This window comes from Epinephelus fuscoguttatus, linkage group LG7 (genome assembly GCF_011397635.1).
Source record: "Epinephelus fuscoguttatus linkage group LG7, E.fuscoguttatus.final_Chr_v1".
Classification (NCBI taxonomy): domain Eukaryota; kingdom Metazoa; phylum Chordata; class Actinopteri; order Perciformes; family Serranidae; genus Epinephelus; species Epinephelus fuscoguttatus.
In genome coordinates, this window is record NC_064758.1 from 26,614,886 (window position 1) to 26,636,400 (window position 21,515).

Genomic DNA, 21,515 nt, shown 5'->3' on the forward strand with positions numbered 1-21,515 from the left:
CCCTGCTGGGATGCATCCTGTGGATAAACTCAGCAGGAAACCTTTGATATGTGGAAAAAAACAACAACATTTGGTGCACTACTGTATCAATGGTTAGATGCGCGCATCCATTTTTGCTTTAAGGAGAGGAACCCCTTTTGTCACTTAATTTTGAGTGACAACGGAGGAGTATATCATCTTTACTGTTTCTCCTCAGTGAGTAACCCACTTTCTGAGCGTCGTTGCGAGTCCTGATCGAGGTTTCACATAAATGCAGTTTTGAACCAAAATCAGCCCTGCGCAGAGAAAGAGAGAGAGGAGAGAGAGATGCTGCTGCTCCTCCTCCTCCTCCTCCTCTTCCTCCTTCGTCTCTTCCCACCACTCATCCCGAAAAGCCAACGTAAGACGGTCTTCACGGCGGAGTCCTCTCTCGTCACATCTCCACTGGCATAATGGAAACTGAATTAAAACAGCTGTGGTACGTCCGTCTCCGGTACTTTTCCGCTTTCACCTCATCATCATCATCATCAGCAGCAGCAGCAGCGTTTGTCTCATGTAGCTCTCCTCCTCTTCGCTAAAATAACTTCTCCTCTCCTGGTTTAATTTTTATTTCTCTTCCCTCAGACACGCTTTGAGAAATAACCAAACCTACGACTTGTAACTAAACTGCTGTGGAAGAAGGTCGCGTTTGTTTGGATGGAGAATTTTGAGTCGGTGAGTTGCAATGGAAGATAAAGCTGTTGCTATCAGCTGTGTGTAGTTATCAGCCTCTCCCGGCACATTGTGTCGCTTTTTGCCTTTTCCGCGTTGAGGGATAGTTGCCAATATGTCATCAGGGATAGTCAAAAATTGCTTGGTAAAATCGCAACTATATTTAATGGTGAATTTGACCCGGATAATGATCATTTACTGTCATCAATTTAGAGTAAAACAAAGATCCATCTTCTATTTAGTGGCTGGAACTCAACAGGTTTTGAATCTCTGGCTTGTATCTCCCTCCTACCGCCTTGTAAATGTGCCTGTGTATATTGAAGAGTTAACAAAAACACCCTCTATATGTAATTTTGTGATGCAGTTGCTTTGCTTCAGTTTTTTTTTTAACTGTAAGATGCAGTGAGCCCTGGTCCTCAGAAGGCTGCTTCTTAACTGTAACCCAATAGAGGGCATCTAAGAAATATAGCCTTAAAGTAATTACTGGGAAAGATGATGCTTAGTGGAAATTGCAGTATGTCCCTGTAATTACATTAAAGCACACTATATCAAAGAGAAATGTTATTTGTATCGTGCACTGTAAAGGTTTCTCACCTTATGTGTGATGCTTAATTTGATTTCCATTTAAGATACTTTTTCTGCTGTCTCAGCTCGACTGCCATATCGGATATGAGTTGTATTGTTGGTTTTTGTCTTCATTGTTAAATCGCTAGATCTGTGTCTCCATCATCACGTTCCTCTCTCCCACATCTATAGCATTCATTTATCTTTGATTCCCATCCTCTCTTTCCAATCGATCGCTCTCTTGTGATGATCAAAGCAGCACTCCTGTCCTTCCGATCCTTACTAACTCCTTCCGTCTCTTCCCTTTTAGTTGGTGAGTGAGCTGAAGGCAAGCTGGTTGTGAAGGTGCTGGATTTGTTCCCCCCTACGCCCCAAGCCGGACACAGCATGGCGGCGGGAGTAGCGGCATGGCTTCCCTTTGCCCGGGCAGCGGCGATCGGCTGGATGCCCGTGGCCAATTTGCCCATGCCAGTGGCACCCACTGAGAAGAACAAGCGTCAGGATGAGCTAATCATTCTTAATGTCAGTGGACGGCGCTTTCAGACCTGGAGGAACACGCTGGACCGCTATCCAGACACCCTGCTGGGGAGCTCAGAGAAGGAGTTCTTCTACAACGAGGAGACCAAAGAGTACTTCTTTGACCGGGACCCTGACGTGTTCCGCAGCGTGCTCAACTTCTACCGCACAGGCAAGCTCCACTATCCACGCTATGAGTGCATTTCCTCCTACGACGAGGAGCTGGCTTTCTTTGGCATCGTCCCGGAGATCATTGGCGACTGCTGCTACGAAGAGTACAAGGACAGGAAGAGGGAGAATGCGGAGCGTCTGATGGATGACCAGGAGGACAACAAGGACGCTAAGCTGCCTAACATGACCTTCAGGGAGACCATGTGGCGGGCTTTCGAGAACCCCCACACTTCCACCATGGCCCTTGTCTTCTACTATGTCACTGGCTTCTTCATTGCCGTCTCTGTCATCACCAATGTGGTGGAAACGGTGCCCTGCGGCTCGTCACCCAACCAGAAAGAAGTGCCATGTGGTGAGCGCTACACCGTGGCCTTTTTCTGCATGGACACGGCTTGCGTCATGATCTTCACCGTGGAGTACCTGATGCGCCTGTTTGCCGCGCCTAGCCGCTACCGCTTCATGAGGTCCGTCATGAGCATCATCGATGTGGTGGCCATCTTGCCCTACTACATTGGCCTGGTGATGACTGACAACGAGGACGTGAGCGGCGCTTTCGTGACACTCCGTGTTTTCCGCGTGTTCCGTATCTTTAAGTTCTCCCGTCACTCGCAGGGCCTGCGCATCCTGGGCTACACGCTGAAGAGCTGTGCCTCAGAGCTGGGCTTCCTGCTTTTCTCCCTCACCATGGCCATAATTATCTTTGCTACCGTCATGTTCTACGCAGAGAAGGGTTCAAGCTCCAGCAAATTCACCAGCATCCCAGCCTCCTTCTGGTACACCATCGTTACTATGACAACGCTCGGGTAAGAGCAGAGCAGACACTTCTTTTATTTGGTTGCGAGTGCTGTGTGTGTGTGTGTGTGTGTGTGTGTGTGTGCAAGCGCATGCGAGTGAGTACATGTGTATTTGCAGTTGGGTCTGTCATGTGAGAGTAAATGTTTGACAATGATTCCACTTGAAATCTGTGTCTGACTCTGTGGCCCAAAAACCTACAACTGCTTCAAAAGTCAGTGCCCCCCTTTCCAAGACATACTTTACAAACTTTACGCATAATGATGAGAGACTACAGAGTACTTTTCTGTCATCTGTGTCCGCTATGCTTTTATAACTAACGGTATTCTTCTGGGGGAAGAGCGGCCATCAAGATGTTCTCTCCCAGTAATGGCGGTGCCAATGCATGCCCTTTACACATCACCGATAACAGAGGGAGAGAGATGTAGGAGATTGTAGAGGAAAGGGAAAAGCTGAAAGCATCTTAGTGAAACCAAAACACTGGATAGGAATTATATCATTACTTTCATCTCCAACATGCCCTGTGGTTAGTAGAAATGCTCTTTCGGTGCAGGATGAACTGAAACAGTGACTTCGCATTTTGAGAGCCCTCCTCCTCCTCCTTCACTCGCTCTTTGTGAGTTACACTAGTTGCTGGCCTTGAAAATTAAGTGCCTCTTGGTACAAAGGCTCTGATGCAGAATATCAAAACGCTCTCCATTTTAAGAGGCAAGTGAGTGGGCTCACTTATTTGCGTTTGGGCAACAGGCAGAGATAATTATTGTCATTAACGCATTTTTTTTAAGGCATGCATGTTTTCATTATTCACTGAATGCCTAATTAACCTGTAGCCCACAACTGTTGTTATTGTTTGTTTTTACAATGTCATGATTGTGCTTTAAATGAGTTGAGAATGAACACGAGGAGAATTTTGATGAATCCGTTTCGTCTCCCAACCTGTTTTTCCCCATTTATATGTCATCATATATTTCACCAGTCGTTTTATAGCGAGTGAGGGGAACCACACATACATCATTAATTTTACACTGCATGCACAGGCACACACACACACACACACAGAGTTCTGTGATGCGGCACTATTAGGCCTAATGGTAATGTGTTTCATGAGCGTCCCCTGTTGTGGATGTGTGAGTCAGACTGAGAGGCTGACAAATTGCAGCATCCTGCTAAATGTCAGAGTCATGGAGGCCATAAATGGCTCTGAGCTCATTGCTGTGACACACTTGGCACCCTGTCATTGTGCCCCACCATTCACAACCTGCCCAGAAGAACTGGTGTTGAGCAGATGTTTGATTCTGGATCGGTTGTTATCTGCTTGTGGACAGATGAATTGTGGGCAAATAGCATGGCACTCTCCGCTCTGTTGTCTGTTAATTTTGTGCACATGCAGCAGCTTGCTTTGCTGCCAGTCGTCTCTCGGTGAGACCTGAGACACTAAACCGGTCTCCTTTTGCGTTTACAGTAGGACTGTGAAAGACGAGGGTGTGTGCATGTGTATCTGTTTGTGTATTATGAGGGGGGTAGTTGTTGAGCTTGGCCTCATCAATAAAGCAGGGGCCAGAAGTGGGTGTCAGAGTGACTAATGATGTGGCCCACTGCATCTGCTGACTAATGTAAACCTGCCTGACATTCTGGTCTCTGCTCTTGGTTTACGTCATAAACACACACAAACTAACCATACACACAGAGACAATATTTGGCTGTCTGCATGCCTTAACCCACAAAGGCAAATATTGCTGTGACTTTGCATGTGTTTGCATGTTAAAAGACTCTTGCTCTATTTCAAATGGGATACTTATACTTGATATTTTATGCATGAATGCGTTCACACTGAGAGGTTTGAGAATATGGATGGTGCAAAAAGTTGAGCGTGAACTTGGACACTTCTCACCCTCAGTGGTCGCCATGTTGCCTATGTAACAGAGGGGGCAGGACCACAAACACATTTCAAACTTTTGAATTGAACACTGAAGCACTGCACAAAATATACATGTGTATTTTTCGCTACCACTGTACTGTCGTCGGATGTTAGCCATTAGTTTGTTTATCGGGTTAATTTTGATACCGCAAGCTAACAGCGGCAAATTGTATCATCAGGCATTGACATTACAAGTGTTTTGACATGAACTATAAGGTCTCTGGGCGTAAGTTACACTTGGTGTTTTTGCATTTGAAATTGTCATGCATAATGTGGCAGCTGTTATGAACTCGGTACATCAGCTGGTGACAGACGCAGCCGGTATCAGCCACGGGCATTCATAGAAACATGCCGTGACAGCACATTCATTTTTAATGCAATAGGCTATTTAAATAATACAGAAGATGCCATGTGAACAAACAAACAGATAAAGTGAGCATATATTTTGACGAGTGACAATTGTTCGTCAAATGTCAGCAATTGCATGGTTGCAATTGAAAAGCTGCCAGATCTTGCAATTGTCATTCATTTAAGAGTACTAAAGTAAGTATCTGATCTGAGACACAGCACTTGTATGTGGTTTTTCCTTGAGATGGCATAAGCATGTTTTAAAGGATCTTCAAGTGAATGTGATTTCAGATTTGCAATTTCCCTCTTTCCTTCTCTAACTTGCACTGAAATCCGTGGATAGATATCTTGACTGTCTGCTGTGCAGCAATTTATACTCATCTGACTAAATAAGATGAAAGCCAGTTCCCGCAGACAATGTTTTCCTTGACTTCTTGTCTTCCTGTCTAGGTGCCTCAGGGCTTAGTGTTGCGCTGTTGAGAGTGTGTTCTGCTTTGTTCTCCTTGTGGAGATCATATCATCTGCAATCTCATGTTTAATTTACTGCTAACTTGCGAGCTTTAGCCCCTGTGTTTGTGCTGCACTCGGGGAAAGACTGAAGAGGGGGGGGGTTGTGTCCATGTGTGTATGTCAGATTGTGCTTGTTACATGCACGCACATGTGCTCGTCAGCACTATGTATGACACATAACAACAAGGGTGCCCTGCCTGTGCCACATACTTGCTGCCTTGCCCACTGTGGCTTTTTGAGTGTTTTGTTTATCTGACAATAATCCGGCCTCAGTCAGAATCCATAATCCCCCTTCAACAATGGGCAATGAAATACCAGGTGAATAGCTTTTTGAAGTGCAGCTCTCCTCTTTCTTCCTGGCAGTGGAAGTTGCTTTAATGACAACAGCATGTCAGAAAAGACGGGAAATTGAGTCTGGGCTGAGAGGAGAGAAAGAAAATTAGAGATAGATGAAAAGACACAACCAGGCATCTGTTTATTGCATCTGACTCTTAGTTAAATTTGCAGCAGGACAGAATTGTAGGGGACATATTTTGGTAGAAATTGGCTGTGGTACAAACAACAACTCTAAAATCCTCCAAGACAGACCCCTAGAGGCTGTGCTGCTCCTTATAAGCAATTGGACAAAAAGAGGTTTAACCACCCATGCAAGCTAGCGAGCCACCAACCAACACTGCTGTCCTCAGAGCCCTGTGCTCACTCTATAGCAGAGCTAAAAGGCTTAGCTCATATCCGGCAAATGAGGGGCATGCAGGCACACAGTGGTGAGGCTTTAGTTAAATCAGAGACATTTAGGCAATGGGACCTGTGAGGGATTTTGTTCCTCAGGTTGTTAAACAAATTGATTTTGACCTTTGAGTGATGATAACTTTGAGCATTTTTCATATTTGGTGATCCTGTATCATAAACTGCTGTCTGGCTGGAGCAGAGGCAGAGAGGGTGTGTGTGTGTGTGTGTGTGTGTGTGTGTGTGTGTGTGTGTGTGTGTGGGAGAGATGCAGCAGCTACTAAACCTCAGCTTTTCATTACTGGTCCATCTAGACCTCATGTAGTTCATGTCTTTGTTCACGCTGTGGAAGAGACACAAGAAAATGAATTGTTCTAGTGTGATCCCAGTTCAGCAGTTAGGTTTGTAAAGTTAACCTTGTAATGGTTTCTAACAAGACTTTAAGTCTTTTGTTTTTTTATTATGTTTATTCATCATGATCTCGTTTAGGGAACTTCTGTTTACATTTAGCACTGGGACCAAATTGCTTTTATGGCTCACATTTTAATGATAGTGAGTCTAAAATGTGAGTCTCTAAATGCAATAGCAAATGGTCAGCGTACTATCTAAAAAGCAGATAAGAGCAAATTAAAAGTATTGTTTTGAAAAGCTGTATCTTTACATATCACGTGTTCTGCTGCAGTGAATCACAGTCAGTCCAATCTGTTATGTTTGGAATTACCCAACAGGTTTGTCACAATGACATTATGAACATTAAAATGCTAATTCAGCACAGAGGAATGAGGTATTTGCCTGTATCTTATCAAACTTTACTGACTGCTGCACCACTTGAGAAACTCATTTTCTCCATACAGATAATTGGTTGAGCGTTATCTAATTAATAGAAGGAAATAAATGGCTTGGGTTTTCTGTCTATCTAACTATGAACTGTACTTTTTAAAAGGCCTCCATGCTGATTGTCAGCGCCCACTGGTGTTTAGAATCTCTGTAGCAGCTTACCCCGATACCTCTCTCTGCTGTTATGGAGTTAAAAGGGGGTTCCAAGCGTTGTAGAAACCACCACCCATCAGCACTGGTCTGCTGCCATCGTCTTGCTGGTGAGACTCAAAGGGTCCACCACATAATGAGGCTCTTGTGACTGATGGTGGAAGCTAGGCTAGTAATAAAGCGAACCATTACAGCTAAGTGGATAAGGTCCAGTGAGTAGGGTTTAGTGGGATCCAGTGGTGAGGATGCTAAACTGAAAGTTCTCCCATGTGCCAAGCGCATTGATGAGCTACAGTGGCTGATGCAAAAACATGAAAGGCCCCATCTATGGCCAGTGTTGTGTTTGTCCATTCTGGGCTAGGTGGACTCCATGGAATAGACCCAGGTTGTCATTTATAACTATTGCAAATGCACAAAGCAAGGCCTGAAAGAGGCGTACGCCACAAGCTGTGATCTATAAAAACAAACTCTGACCCATGCATACAAAAATTTTGTCGACAGGGAAAAACTTGCAACGCGGATAGTTATGTGGCGAATTAAAGCCAGATTGCAGAAATTAAATGCAAGAAGAATCATTATATGTATAATGATGTCTCTCACACATTTAATTTGGCCTCATATCAATCAATTTCAATCAATTTTATTTATAAAGCCCAATATCACAAATCACTATTTGCCTCACAGGGCTTTACAGCATACGACATCCCTCTGTCCTTATGACCCTCGCAGCGGATAAGGAAAAACTCCCCAAAAAAAACCCCTTTAACGGGGGAAAAAAACGGTAGAAACCTCAGGAAGAGCAACTGAGGAGGGATCCCTCTTCCAGGACGGACAGACGTGCAATAGATGTTATAGTTCTGGCTACTGTGTTACAATATGTTGAAAGTATATGTTAATATCTGACAGTATACGTGTGTGACAATAGTCGTATAATAACAGTAGAAGTATGACTAATGACTAATGATGGCAGCGGCAGCAGGAGGCATCTGGCAGGACCACGGCAGCAGTACAACCACACACGTCACGCTGTCCAGGCACTGTTGCGATATGAGTTAATCTGAGAGACAGTGGAGCACAAAGGCTCCCGAGAAGAGTTAGTGACATCCAGAATGGCCGAGTTAGCAAGATGCAGTAATAGAATACGAGAGAGAGAGAGAGAGAGAGAGAGAGAGAGAGAGAGAGAGAGAGAAGGTGCCCGGTGTATTATAGGGGGGTCCTCCGGCAGACTAGGCCTAAGTCAGCCTAACTAGGGGCTGGTACAGGGCAAGCCTGAGCCAGCCCTAACTATAAGCTTTATCAAAGAGGAAAGTCTTAAGTCTAGTCTTAAATGTGGAGACGGTGTCTGCCTCCCGGACCGTAACAGGAAGATGATTCCACAGGAGAGGAGCCTGATAGCTAAAGGCTCTGGCTCCTGATCTACTATTGGAGACTTTAGGGACCACGAGTAACCCTGCGTTCTCAGAGCGCAGTGTTCTGGTGGGATAATATGGTACTATGAGCTCTCTAAGATATGACGGAGCCTGACCATTTAGAGCTTTATAAGTTAACAGCAGGATTTTAAATTTAATTCTGGATTTTACAGGGAGCCAGTGCAGAGAAGCTAAAACAGGAGAAATATGATCTTGTTTCTTAGTTCCTGTTAGTACATGTGCTGCTGCATTCTGAATTAGCTGGAGAGTTTTTAAGGACTTACTAGAGCTACCTGATAATAGAGAGTTACAGTAATCTAGCCTAGAGGTAACAAAAGTGTGGACCAATTTTTCTGCATCTTTTCGGGTCAGGATAGGCCTAATTTTCGCAATATTACGCAGATGAAAAAATGCAGTCCGTGAGGTTTGTTTTAAATGAGAATTAAAAGACAAATCTTGATCAAATATTACTCCGAGGTTTCTTACGGTAGTGCTAGAGGCCAGAGTAATGCCATCTAGAGAAACTATGTCATCAGATAAAAAGTCTCTGAGTTGTTTGGGGCCAAGAACAATAACTTCAGTTTTGTCTGAATTTAACATCAGGAAATTGGTGCTCATCCAAGTTTTTATGTCTTTAAGGCAGTTATGGAGTTTAGTTAATTGATTGCTTTCTTCTGGCATATCACACGTTACTAACAGATCCACTTTATCATAAACATTAAAAACCAGCAGTGGTGTTTGTGCTTGTGCTAGTGAGCCATAACTTTTCCATAAGCACCTTTCAACTGTAAAATTTTAAGACAACATTTCAAATCAAAGTCCACTCAATATTTCATCAGTGCTGTCTCGCCATGACATTCCCCCGAGTGCAGAGGAGAGGACTGGACTGTATGCTGGAAATGCACACATCAAATAGCCTTAAATAATTTCAGAACAGAGCGTCAATAGTTTTTTAAATAATATCTTCTACTACTGTGTAAAATCGCTGCAGTAAACACGACTGTGTGAACACAAAGCGCACTGGAGACAGCCCGGTGGCTGTCACACACTGACTTCACCAGTCACCTCACATCTTCACAACCTGCACATATGGTTTGTGTAAATTCACTAAGTCTGGAAATAAAGCCGGTTACCGCTCTGGCACAATCAATAAACCACGACATCTATTGCACGTCTGTCCGTCATGGAAGAGGGATCCTTCCTCAGTTGCTCTTTCTGAGGTTGCTGCCATTTTTTCCCCCGTTAACGGACAGAGGGATGCTGTATGCTGTAAAGCCCTCTGAGGGAAATTGTGATTTGTGATATTGGGCTTTATGAATAAAAAACCCTCTCTATGAGTCCTAATCATAATGCAGGCCGTGCTTACCTTAGCAAAACTTAAATAATGAAATTGTGTTCACCATTAAAACCTGTTTTCTAATGTTAATCCAGGAGTGGGGATACCACTGATTGTCACGATGACGACGGAATCAGTCTGATTGCTGTAAACATATAATCTGCAGTGACACTCGTTTCCATGATTCGGAATAAAGAACTGTCAGCTGCCTCATTTCTATGCATTAACATTCGTGAGGTGCTTTACATTGACCATTTATGATAGAATGTGTGCGTGTAGAGGCTGATCCACATGTGGGCAATTCCAAGGTAATTTGGGATTAACTTGGATTAATAAGGATATCGCGCAATGGCAGGCGTACACGCTTTTATAAACCAGTGTATTTTTTGGCGCATGCCATTACTAGCTAGCTAACTACATGCGTAAGACTCAAGGGTTATCTCTGGTTCTCGGAGGTGAAGCCAGTTGAGAAGTGCCTCAGTCCTTCATTCTTCTAATGGCCAGAAGCAGGCAACTCTACTGGTTTCAAAAAGAAGAAATTGAAATGTTTGAGAAAATGACTCTACTTGTCACTTGATTTATTACCTCAGTTAACAATATTCCTAGTGAGGAATGAGTTTATGCTGGTTTCAAGTCTTCCTTTGATACAAAGGAAGACTTGAAACCAAGTTTTAAAAAAAAAAAAAAAAAAAAAAGGTCCCATTTTGTGTGAAACAAACAATAAGCTCCTCTTGTCCAATTATGGTCACTTCTGGCTCCAGAAACCAAGATGGCGCCAGCCAAAATCTCAAGGTTTCAAAACAGCAGTCTACAAACCAAAGGGTGTTGTCATGGTAGCTACATCCACTTCTGCTATACAGTCTGTGCTAAGACTTTATGATGTAACTTGCATTTAATTTCTTGCAGTCAGTTTACAAGGCCTTTATTTCACAGTATATAGTATAAATAGTATATTTGTTTGAGCATTTAAAAAGAACTCATTCCAGTGCCCTCTAAGAGTGCACTCTGTTACACAACAGAACACGTCAGCCGTTCTCTGTGCATCTAGTCATCTTCGCAGACTCATTAGGCCGTTCTATTTGATGAAGTATTGATGAGAGTTGGAGTGTTTGGTTGTGTTGTAGTCATTAGCATAGCCATGCCTGAGTATGATTAATATCCTTATCAAAGACCAGCTTCTTTTGATCACTGCTCCTCCTAGATCAATGGACTGCTCTCTGTCTCCCAGACAACCACACAAGACCTTTCACGTACACAGTTTATTGCTGTGGTGCATAGGTTACGTGTGCATGTGGACATTGTATGGAGGGAGCGGTGTCTGCACTTTCGGTACCTGTGCCTGCTCATGTTCACTTGTATCCGTAAAGGGGCGTGTGTGGCTTTCTTTTTGTGCGTGTGTCTCCACCCTCTTTCGCAAGTCATTGTCACCGTGCTCTGATTTATAGAGCATTTATTTTGGAGCCAACAGCTTGTGAAAAACAATGATCAGTGCAGATGAGTGAATATTGATTTTTTTTTTGCAGTAGAAAGAAAAGTGGTGGCCATTGTTAGTGGTACTAATTAGAATGGGTGATGCAGGTATGACTGAAAGATAGCGCCTAAATGTGATGTCACTGACCCCTTATCTTGGATTTATGAGAGGGGTTAAGGAAGTAATTTGTTCATGGTGATTTAGATCCAGGTCTGTAACCTTTTCTTTTTTTAAGGTCAGGATTAGTGGTGAGCTGACCTATACTTATCTCAATTAAGATGTATTTGGAGTTTGCAAAATGACAGGAGATACTGAGTGCATGACATGCATACAGAACCCTGCAGTGTGAATTAATCATGGCTCTGTGCCATGAGGTTTGTAAATGCAACATGTAAGAAAAGTAAAATGAGAGAGTTCAGCTTTCCAGCTATTTAGAAACCATGTACTGAAGTGTAGCACGTTGAAATGCAAATAATGTAGTGCATGTGTACAGTCAGAGCACTTCAGTTCATACGCTGAACCAAATCAAATTATTTCTTTACCCCTCAATAATTTCTTCATTAAATCAAGGCTAATTATTCATGAAGATAGTAAGAGTTATTATCATGGGTTTTAAGGGATTTACTCATGGGGTTGATATATGGAGATATTCCAGGCAACATTTACAGTCACAGCATTTGGCAGAGAGTCTCATTCGGAGCGACTTACAGTACTTTTCAGTATTCTTTATTTAGACAGCACCATCAGTTCACGTTAAGACAGGGAGTGATTAACTGACCACAAGTGTTTGAGGTACAAAGAGTGTAACAATGTGTGCTAAACTAAACAGCTTTGATTTTAGCTTAGATTTCAGTTCAAAAAGCACTAAGCAATCAACCATGCTTATTTACTGTTAAATAATGTACTGTTAAATTTACTTTCTTTAAAAAATGCAGTGCAACAAATTCTTACTTTACTCTTTCTTACTTACTCCATTTATACATGACAGTAAGGGTCTGGTGTGTAGGATTTAGGGGCATCTATTGGCAGAAATGGCATATAATATCCAGAATTATGTTTTCTAGGGCTGCCCCTTGAAAGTCTGAGATTCAAATCATCACTCTGAGACTGAGGCTGCTTGAAGTCGAACAGTCTTCTTTGTGGGTTTCTATTCAGTGTGCTGTGCAGTGTACCTCTTGGGATGTTTCGGACCCCAGAGTTTGCTGTGGAGTGAGCGCTTCTGACTTTACAGGCGTCTTTCACAATGTAAATCCATGTGAGAAAGTCATTTTGGGCCCAATGGCGTCACGCAATGGACCCGGAAGTTGTAATGTGATGTTTGGCCAAAGACTGGCGCTGTTCCTGGGACTTGTATGGAGTGGGTCCTCTTCAGGGAGTCTGATATGTTGTTTATAGTAGCCCAGGATGGACAAACCAAACATGGTGTCTAGTGTTTGCCACCGTAGTTCTCCTTAGTCTCTATATACAGACTCTACATTCAGTGAATGTGGACTCTGTAGGCAAACCCTGGAGATCTTGCCTCCGGAAGAAAAGTGGAAGAGCCCTGGTTTCCGGTTATAGGCTGTTTGTAGTCCGCGTGATATTGACCAATCACATTTGAGCCGGCTGCAGTTGTTGCCAGGATAAACGGTCCGTGCGGTGAACTAACAAGGTGGAACATAATTGCCGTCACTGCAAACTCTGAATCCATCGCAATGGTTCAGCATATTTACTTATATATAAACGGAAGTCGGAAACAGAAATTCGCCTCCTCCACCCAAATCAAACCGGAATGCCAAAAAATCGGGGGGCTGCCCCCAGAGGCTGTATCGCCATCTGCTGGAAGTCAGACACTGAATACAGCCGATGGGTTCCAAGAATGAGTTCTCCTAAATGCTTTGCACACTTGAGAAGTTCAAATGCAACTTCACTGCTGGATACCAGTAAATCCTACACACTGGACCTTTAACATGCAGTCTGCATCTAGATGTCTTATCTGGGTAAAGAAATCCACAAATTTATACCACCAACATAACTGCAAAGGCCCCACAGATGTCCCTGTCAGATGTAACAGGCCTAGAACACCAAAAGCAACACATCATATACATATACATACCAGACCACCTTTTTTTGTAGCGGAAGTCATTGTTCCATATCTAGAAAATGTTTCATTACATATTGTTTGTTGCCAAGACTGTATTTTGTAGTCTATTTTTAACTACTTTCAATGGACAAAATTTATTGGTCAAAGATTTCACTTCCTGACTGTATTGTCAAGGGGCTTTCTCTGCAGGCTTGCACAGTCTTGTGTTTTTGTATTTCACTGTAGTGTTTTTGTTTTCCTTTTTTTCGCAGCAGCAAACAGCCAATAAAAGCTATGCTACAATAGGCATTTGGCAGGAATCCAGCCAAGTCTGCAAATTTTAAATAACAGTTAAGAGACTGGAAAGGCTTTGTAACTTAATTTTAATATATCAGTGCTTGTCGTGAATTATGGATTAATTACTTCCCCACACTGACAGAAATCCAGCTTCATAATAAAAGGTGGATTTAACAGATTATCCACTTTTTTTTTCTCAGCCATATTTGGGTATGATATCTTCGTCACCTCTCACTGGCTGTAGAGTGAAACCAGAGGGAGTATGAGTGTATTAAATAAGCTTCACTGACATCTACAGTCACCTTTGGCCTCAAGATGGTTTCTGTACAGCACTAACCTTCAGCTGAACTCACTAATTCTTTGTGATGGAGAAACACTGACACGCACATCCGCACAAAAGCATGTATTTAGAAAAAGTGAATGTCGACTTTAACCTCCCAGCTGTTACTCTCCCTAAATGTATCTTCCTCATCCTCCCTCTCTACCTCAGTCTCCATCCAGAGGAAAGAGATGTAAGAAGACAATGCTTGCTACCTCTCACCCAGCCCACTGACCCCTATTCCCCTTTCACTGCTACTCAAGAAAAAGCACCAGAAAAGAGGTCACAAAATAGAAATGTCAGTCCATTTTCACCCAACTCACCTTAGTGTCTTCCTCTCTCTGTGTCTCCGGTGTGGCTCTTGGGATGGCAACATCACTCAGTCAATCTGCTGTTTGCTCCACACTGAAATCTTGACAGACGACATTTTGTGCAGATATTTTTGTCTCCAGATGGTGAATCCTACTGACTGGATTACCAATAAGCCAGCTATTTATAAGATACAGTGCATCCAAAACTGCAGAACTTTAAAGGAACAGTGTGTAAGATTTAGGGGGATTTAGTGACATCTACTGGTGAGGATTGCAGACTGCAACCAGCTGAAACTTCTCCCAGTTAGTTATTTATTGCTGAGGAGGTTTTTCTTTAGAGGTCTCCTCCTCTCCAAAACAAATTGACTCAGAGATTTAAACCAGTAAAAACACTGAATTGAGCTCATTGAGTCTAATCATACAAATCTCTCATGTCTGAGACGGGCACCTGCTAATGTGTGCTCACCTTTTCTCTTTAATAACTTAAAGCTACTCTTACCTTTCTTGCATTTCACACAGCACAGGAAAATTTTAACATCCACAACTCCTGCCTCCCTCCAAAGTCCCATTCCCTCCTGCAACTCCACCTCCCTCCAAAGGCCTTCTCCCCCCTCCTCCATTACGTCCTCATTACGTCTATGATAGACGTAGGCGTTTGCAAAGGTAACGTTAGATACACTGAAGCAGAGAGTGAGTGTAACAGTACAACCAAGACAGTCAGACACAACCCTGGAGTTTTAAAACTCAGCCGGAGTCAGTGATGACTGATGAGTTTTAGAATAAGGTTACAGTGCTAACATTAGATAGCGTTAACGTTACTAGTAAGCGGGAACGTACAAGGAACATAACATTAATGTTTCAGAGGCTATGCTACAGTAGGCTAACGTTAGCCATTAGCAACTGGATGCTGTTACGTGAGCGGTTACGTCAGTCAGAGGCCTCCACATGGGGAAGACAGACAGGACGCTCGGCCAATCATTCGGTCCGAATGCAATGATTGGTCGGAGTTTTCTTAGAACCATATGAGAATGGTATAATTATGAGATTTTTTTCTCTGGTGGAATTCACTTACATTTTAGTGTGCCATCAGCTTATTAATAGCATTTAACCTAATCAAAGAAAAGTGTAAAATTTCCAGAAAGTTAAGTGTTGCTTTAAGATCCAGATGTTCAGAAGGTTTTTACCAGGAGCCAAATCTTCTTCAAAATCAGCGTTTTCTGATGCTCTCGTCACGGAGGGGTTGCTGTATACAGTGGTGGACGCAAAAACGCAGTCCTGTCGAAAGCCAGGAGAGCCATTTGACGAAAGCTGACGTTATTACTGCTGTAGCATGATGTTATTAGGCTAAATATTACGTTTCTAACAGTGTCTGAGCTGATTTATTGACACAGTATGCTTGTAGGCTGCTGTAATGTTAGGTCTCATAATATTTCGACTTTATTCTCGTAATATTATGACTTTTTCTCAGTTATGACTTTATTCTCGAAATATTACGAGTTTTTTCTCGTAATATTTCGACTTTATTCTCGAAATCTCTGAATTTTCTTTTCTTCAATGTGGCCCTAATAATCCGTCGTACGCTCCTTATGTAGATATAAGCGGCTCATTCTAAGATACGGAAAACACAACAACTCTTATTTTCAGGTGATTCGACACTAAAGAAAACATGCTATTATAGTATATTCCATTTCTGCCGATATAGCCACCTTTAATGGTAATAGCAATACAGATAAAATCTTCCATCATGTTCCATGTCATTTATATATATATCATGAAAATACCATACTGTGCACACTTCTAGTACTGTTAGTGCAGCCTGAAAGACTTGAAAAGAAGGAGATGTAACATATATGTCGATATTACGATGAACCAAATCCTACCCCATTGAATTATGTATCACAGTATTGATGTTTTATTGCACAGCTTTAACATAGCATGCCAGGAGCATTCGGCTCAAAACACAGCTTGGGTCAATATAAAGCTGAGTCTATGATGTTTTTGCTCCACTAGTGGTATGGATCTAAGAACACCACAGTTTTCTTCTTTCGTCCGCCTGCACTGATGAATGATACATTACAGACTAACAGAGCTGCATGGCTGTGGACTTGTATTTCTCTTTTTCTTTGACTTTTTCTACATGATTCACTACCTTTAACCCTCTTTCTTTTTCTTGCTTCCTTCTGAACTGTTATGTGTCCTGAGGCTGTATGTGTGCATGTTTGTGTGCATGCCTACGCTGACAGTAATGTGTTTGTATCCCACTCTGAAGGCATGTGTTTACATGTTTAGTATGTTCTGTTCTGTAACTCAGTGTACCTTGCTAAAGTAATTATGTGCCTCCACATTTAGTTTTATGTCCGTAGCTGCTGAATTGCGACTACATTGAGGTTGTTATGAAGGCAGAAAAATCACTAAAGTAATTTTCCAGGTATGCGATTTCTAGGTACACAGCAATAACTCACAGGATTTTCATGTTCCTGCTCATACCAGTGAATGTAACTTACAACTGCCTCGGTTACTGACGGGCACACTGGGTCCATTACCTGGTGGTCAGACGCACCAGAGCACAGGGGCAGATATCCCAAATCTGAACCGTGTGTTTAAATATTGCACCTGAATCCATATAAATAACTGACAGCACAATGTGAAATGGGAAGGTGACATTTTATGGGGTTGTTTGAAAACCCAGACAGAGTCGAGTATTTTTTTTTATAAATAATTCTTCTGTAATTCCCAATTTCAAATCATTGAATGCACACTCTGAACACTTATTTATATGAATGGTACTGGAATATAACCGCATTCTAACATTTTGAACTGATGATGGAGCTAAATGAAAAGTCATGGGATCATCAGAGTCAGTTGGAGTCATTCTCTAGGGATGACCATGTTCCAACAGAAAGCGAGCATCTGACTATTACGTTATATTGCCTAACGTCAGAGCTCTCTGTCCACACCGAATCTATTAAATACACATATTCTGTTAAGTGATAGAGGAAAACCACGTAAATATTAGGGATGTCCCAATCCAGCTTTTTCACTTCCGATCCGATACCGATATTATAGCCTTGAGTTTTGGCCGATACTGATACCGATCCGATCCAAGCGCGTATTATACATATTCACTTATTTTGTTGTCAGTCATGTTAGAAAAGGTTTGATCAAGCGATATTACTCTAACAAGAACAACTACTTAATCGGGTTAGTTAGAATGATCCACAACGGTTGGTATGAGAAACTGACCTGTTTATTGTTAACAGGGTTAAATAAACAAACTTTAAACTTGAACATTAACATTAAATAGAAAATATAGCTGGTTTGCTTTGGCTGCTTTGGCCCCTTAATAAATAGAAAATAAATCAACACAAGAAATCTTTAAAATGTCTAATATTGAAATTAAAATAGCAGCAAGACTCCAAACACTTGTGCTTTGGCCCCCTAATAATTAAAAAAAAGATTAACACCACAAAACATTGTTGACATTAAACAAGTGTCAGTGCCAGCCTGGTGCACAGGCACACAATATTGTACAACTGTTTAAACAAGCGGTAGTCCATCCATGGCTCCAGTTTCACTAATTGTGCTCAAAACAATGCCATCGGTGCTCTTTACTTAAACAGTAAGAGTCTAAACCAAATATAAATATCACTCTCAAAAAACCAGAGCAGAAAACAAATAGTCAGTTAACTAAGTTGAAGCTACTCTTCCTACCCTTCCCTCCATGCGTGTCTGCATGCTGGCCTGGTGGATTGATAGTAAGTGCTGGAGCGGATCACTGAAATGGACTGCTTGAATCGCGGCGCGCTGGGCAGGCCAGAAAACCTGGATCGGACTCCGTGAAAATATATTGTATTATATTGTAATATTTACTGGAAATGACATACAATATAGCCAACAGGTGATCTCCCTCCAGCCATCTGCCACCTTATTTAGGTTTTTGTAGTGAAATATAAAGGTTATCGTATAGATAAATCCTCATTTCAACTTCATGAATCAGCCGTTCCTTGTCCGTTGCCGTGCTTTCAAAGCAAGCGACAGGAATTAAAAGAAGCAAGGCGTCTAAACAAAAGTTTAGCTCAAACGGTGCTCTGTATTGCCAGCAGCCAGTTAGAACACCAATTTCATCAGTTTCAGATGAAATAAAGGAGAGCTCAATTAAAAGCCAGGCTAAAAAGGTAGGTCTTGAGTTTGCTTTTAAGAGCCTAGAGTGGTACGTGCAGGCAGTGAGAATCATGCCAGGGGCTAAACAGCACAGCGAAGGAAAACAAAACTATATATTGGCATATCGGTGGAAAAAATCCCCGATACCGATAACCCTAAAAATTCATAATTTTGGCCCTGTTAATCGGCCAGGCTGATTATCTGTCGACCCCTAATTGGCACAGTTTTAGTTTTCTTACAAGACTAACTCTGCCACGTCTCATCTTGTCAACCAAAAATACACACTGAAATTGGATCTCCGCCATGTTGCTAGCCTGAGCTTGGCATTAACTTTTGCACGGCCTATCAGTACCTAGTGGCTCTGTTAGTCAATTTATAAACAAACATAATATTATGTTAATCACGTTGTCATATTTCTTATTACTATTGCATGTTAAGTTGGATCTAGCGCTTAGACACCGTCAGCACAGGTTGCTGATGTAGGCTTTGTTTCAATTTGCTGAAACATGTCATAATGACAAATTCCATTTCAGCCGGTTTGCACGCCATTAGACAGATTTAAGCTCATACATTGGACCAGCAAAAGCAGAAATTGACCCAACACCCAATCCATCTAGTAGTTGGACCGTAGTAGTAGACAGGCAGACATACTGACATTGCCCTCCATGCATGTCCATGCTGGCAGCATGGTGCTTTTTGCCTGGCTTAAAACTATGTCTTCTTGACCATTTTTTAAATTGTTAACAGACAGATTGATATTCATTGTATTTGGTTTAGTAGCAGCAGTAACAGAAGCGCTACAGTGTCTGTGGCTCACAATGATTTTGCACCCACGGCCTTATTACCATAACCTTTAATTGTCCTTGATTACAGCAGCTCCTGAAAAGATTGTCCATTTTTACAGCAGTTGAAAATTGGTCCAAGAACCTCAAAAGAAATCTGCAAATAATCCATAACCTCTATATGAAGAATAAATAAGACCAGATTAAACATGTCAAAAAGAAGGAATGTACTAGCTAGTAGAGCTGTTACCTGCTGCTTGTGTTTTCGTGTTTGAGGTCACACAAGTCAATACTGCTCCCCAGTCCGCCTTGCAAAATCTGCCACAGAAATGATTCTTTTCAGCTCTGCTAGATGCTCGCTCATCCCCCTCTGTTTTGTTGCCGGTATGTATTTTACCCCCCTTTTCATGCAGAGATCTGGATGGTTGCCCATTTTTTGAAAAGAGATATCGAGCGTCAAGCCTTTCAAGCTTTTGCAAAATGCATTTACCTGGCCACCTGTCAGCCAAGGGGGGAGTTTGTTGTGGCCAATGTGACTGTGAAGGGTAATTGACAGGGAGGGTCTTTCAGTGAGGTATTTCAAGCATGTGCTTTGTTTTGCCACCCCCTTTATTCATCATTGACGTGCCATGCATGCAAATGCTGCCCTGTCATAGGACACCGTGTCCTGACTAACTTCATCGCAACTAACTGGGCAAAAGTGATTGAAGTGATGCTCAAGGTGTTGAAGCAAAAAAGAAACAGTATGTCAGACGTGTGAACATTTCATTAAAGAAACTGTCTCTCTCTCCTGTCTTCCCCCCTGTCTGTCTGTCTCTCTCTCTCTCTCTCTCTCTCTCTCTCACTGTCTGTCACAGCTGATTGCCTTCAGCTACGGTCCCTCCAAGCTCACTACACTCGTGCCCACTCCTCCAATTCAATTACCAGCAGGCTCTCAGCAAGGAGCCTGAAAATGAGTCAGTGATTATCAGTTTCCAGGGTTTTTAGCAACATCCTGGACAACTGATGGCTGCTGCCCACTGAGTGAAACCAAACCCACTACATCAAACCCTGAGCCTAGAACCCCTTCTTATCATTTCCTCCAGCATTCAGACTTGGTGTTTGTTGTGTAAGGGTGTTGGACTTATCTGAGCAATCATATTTAGGCTCATGTTTTGGCTTTTTGCCATTTTTTAGCCATGCTGTCGGCTTAGCTTTAGGGATGGCGGTCTTGATCTGTCGGTCAGTCAGCTGACGGTTTGGTCCAGACTGCAATATCTCTACAACTATCAGATGGATTGCCAAGGAATTTTGTACATACATTCGTGGTCCCCAGAGGATGAAGCCACAAAAGTTTGTTTATTCCTTGACTTTTCATTTTGTGCCATCATGAGGTCAAAAATGTGTTTTACTTTGACACCAGTTGAGTTTACTGCCACTAATTAGTAAATATTAGCATGCTAATATGCTAAGATGGTGCACACAGTGATCATGCTTGACATCGGCATCCCAGCATTGTTATTGTGAGAAGGTCAGTATGTTAATACAGCATTTAGCGCAAAGCACCACTGTGCCTAAGAAAAGACTCACAGTGCTGTTACACTAGCAAAGCTGTAGAGTCTTGGTCACATTTACTTGTGTACTCACAATGTCCCAAGTTCAGTTCCAGCTGGAAACTCTCTTTGCATATCACCCCCCTTGCTTCCCCCACATGTTTTCTGCCTGTTCATACTGCCACCTGTTAAATAATTGTGTGATATCAGACAGAATTGCCAACTTGTTTCACTCTGTTTCCATCTTCAGTCTGACATTGCATCCACATTGATGCGCAGCCATGCCAGCATTCCTGTTTTAGGAGTAGAGCTGAGCAAAGTAAAACAAACTACAATATTGGGCGATATTGAGAAGACATGTCAATTTAGAGCAGCCCCAGTAGCAGTGTCTATCTTGTATGTAGCGCTTGCCATTGTTTTTATAACTCCTCATTGGTTCAGGTGTGGCGTTTGACAACAGCTTGACAACAACGTTTCTTCCGCCTGTGGTGCTGATTGGCTAATTGAGTCCCCCCATGGCGCTAATTGGTTGTTTTCAATGTTTCATGTCACAGGCAAATCAGTTAATTTGAACTCCTTATGCCTGGTTCATACTACACTACATTTTTGTCCA

At 42.3% G+C, this 21,515-nt stretch overlaps 1 protein-coding gene across 4 annotated transcripts in view; it reads left to right on the top strand.

Moving 5' to 3' along the window:
- Positions 1-353: 353 nt before the first annotated feature.
- The window catches only part of kcnd3 (potassium voltage-gated channel, Shal-related subfamily, member 3), a 130,596-nt gene continuing 109,434 nt past the window's right edge, over positions 354-21,515 (top strand). For 3 of the 4 annotated variants that reach the window (XM_049580659.1, XM_049580662.1, XM_049580663.1), the window contains exons 1-3: positions 354-457; positions 604-693; positions 1,565-2,744. In XM_049580659.1, coding sequence (XP_049436616.1) covers positions 1,642-2,744 — 1,103 coding nt within the window. In that variant the 5' untranslated portion in view covers positions 354-457; positions 604-693; positions 1,565-1,641. Of the gene's footprint in view, positions 694-1,564; positions 2,745-21,515 lie in introns of all 4 variants that reach the window. The other variant, XM_049580660.1, reaches the window with a different exon arrangement.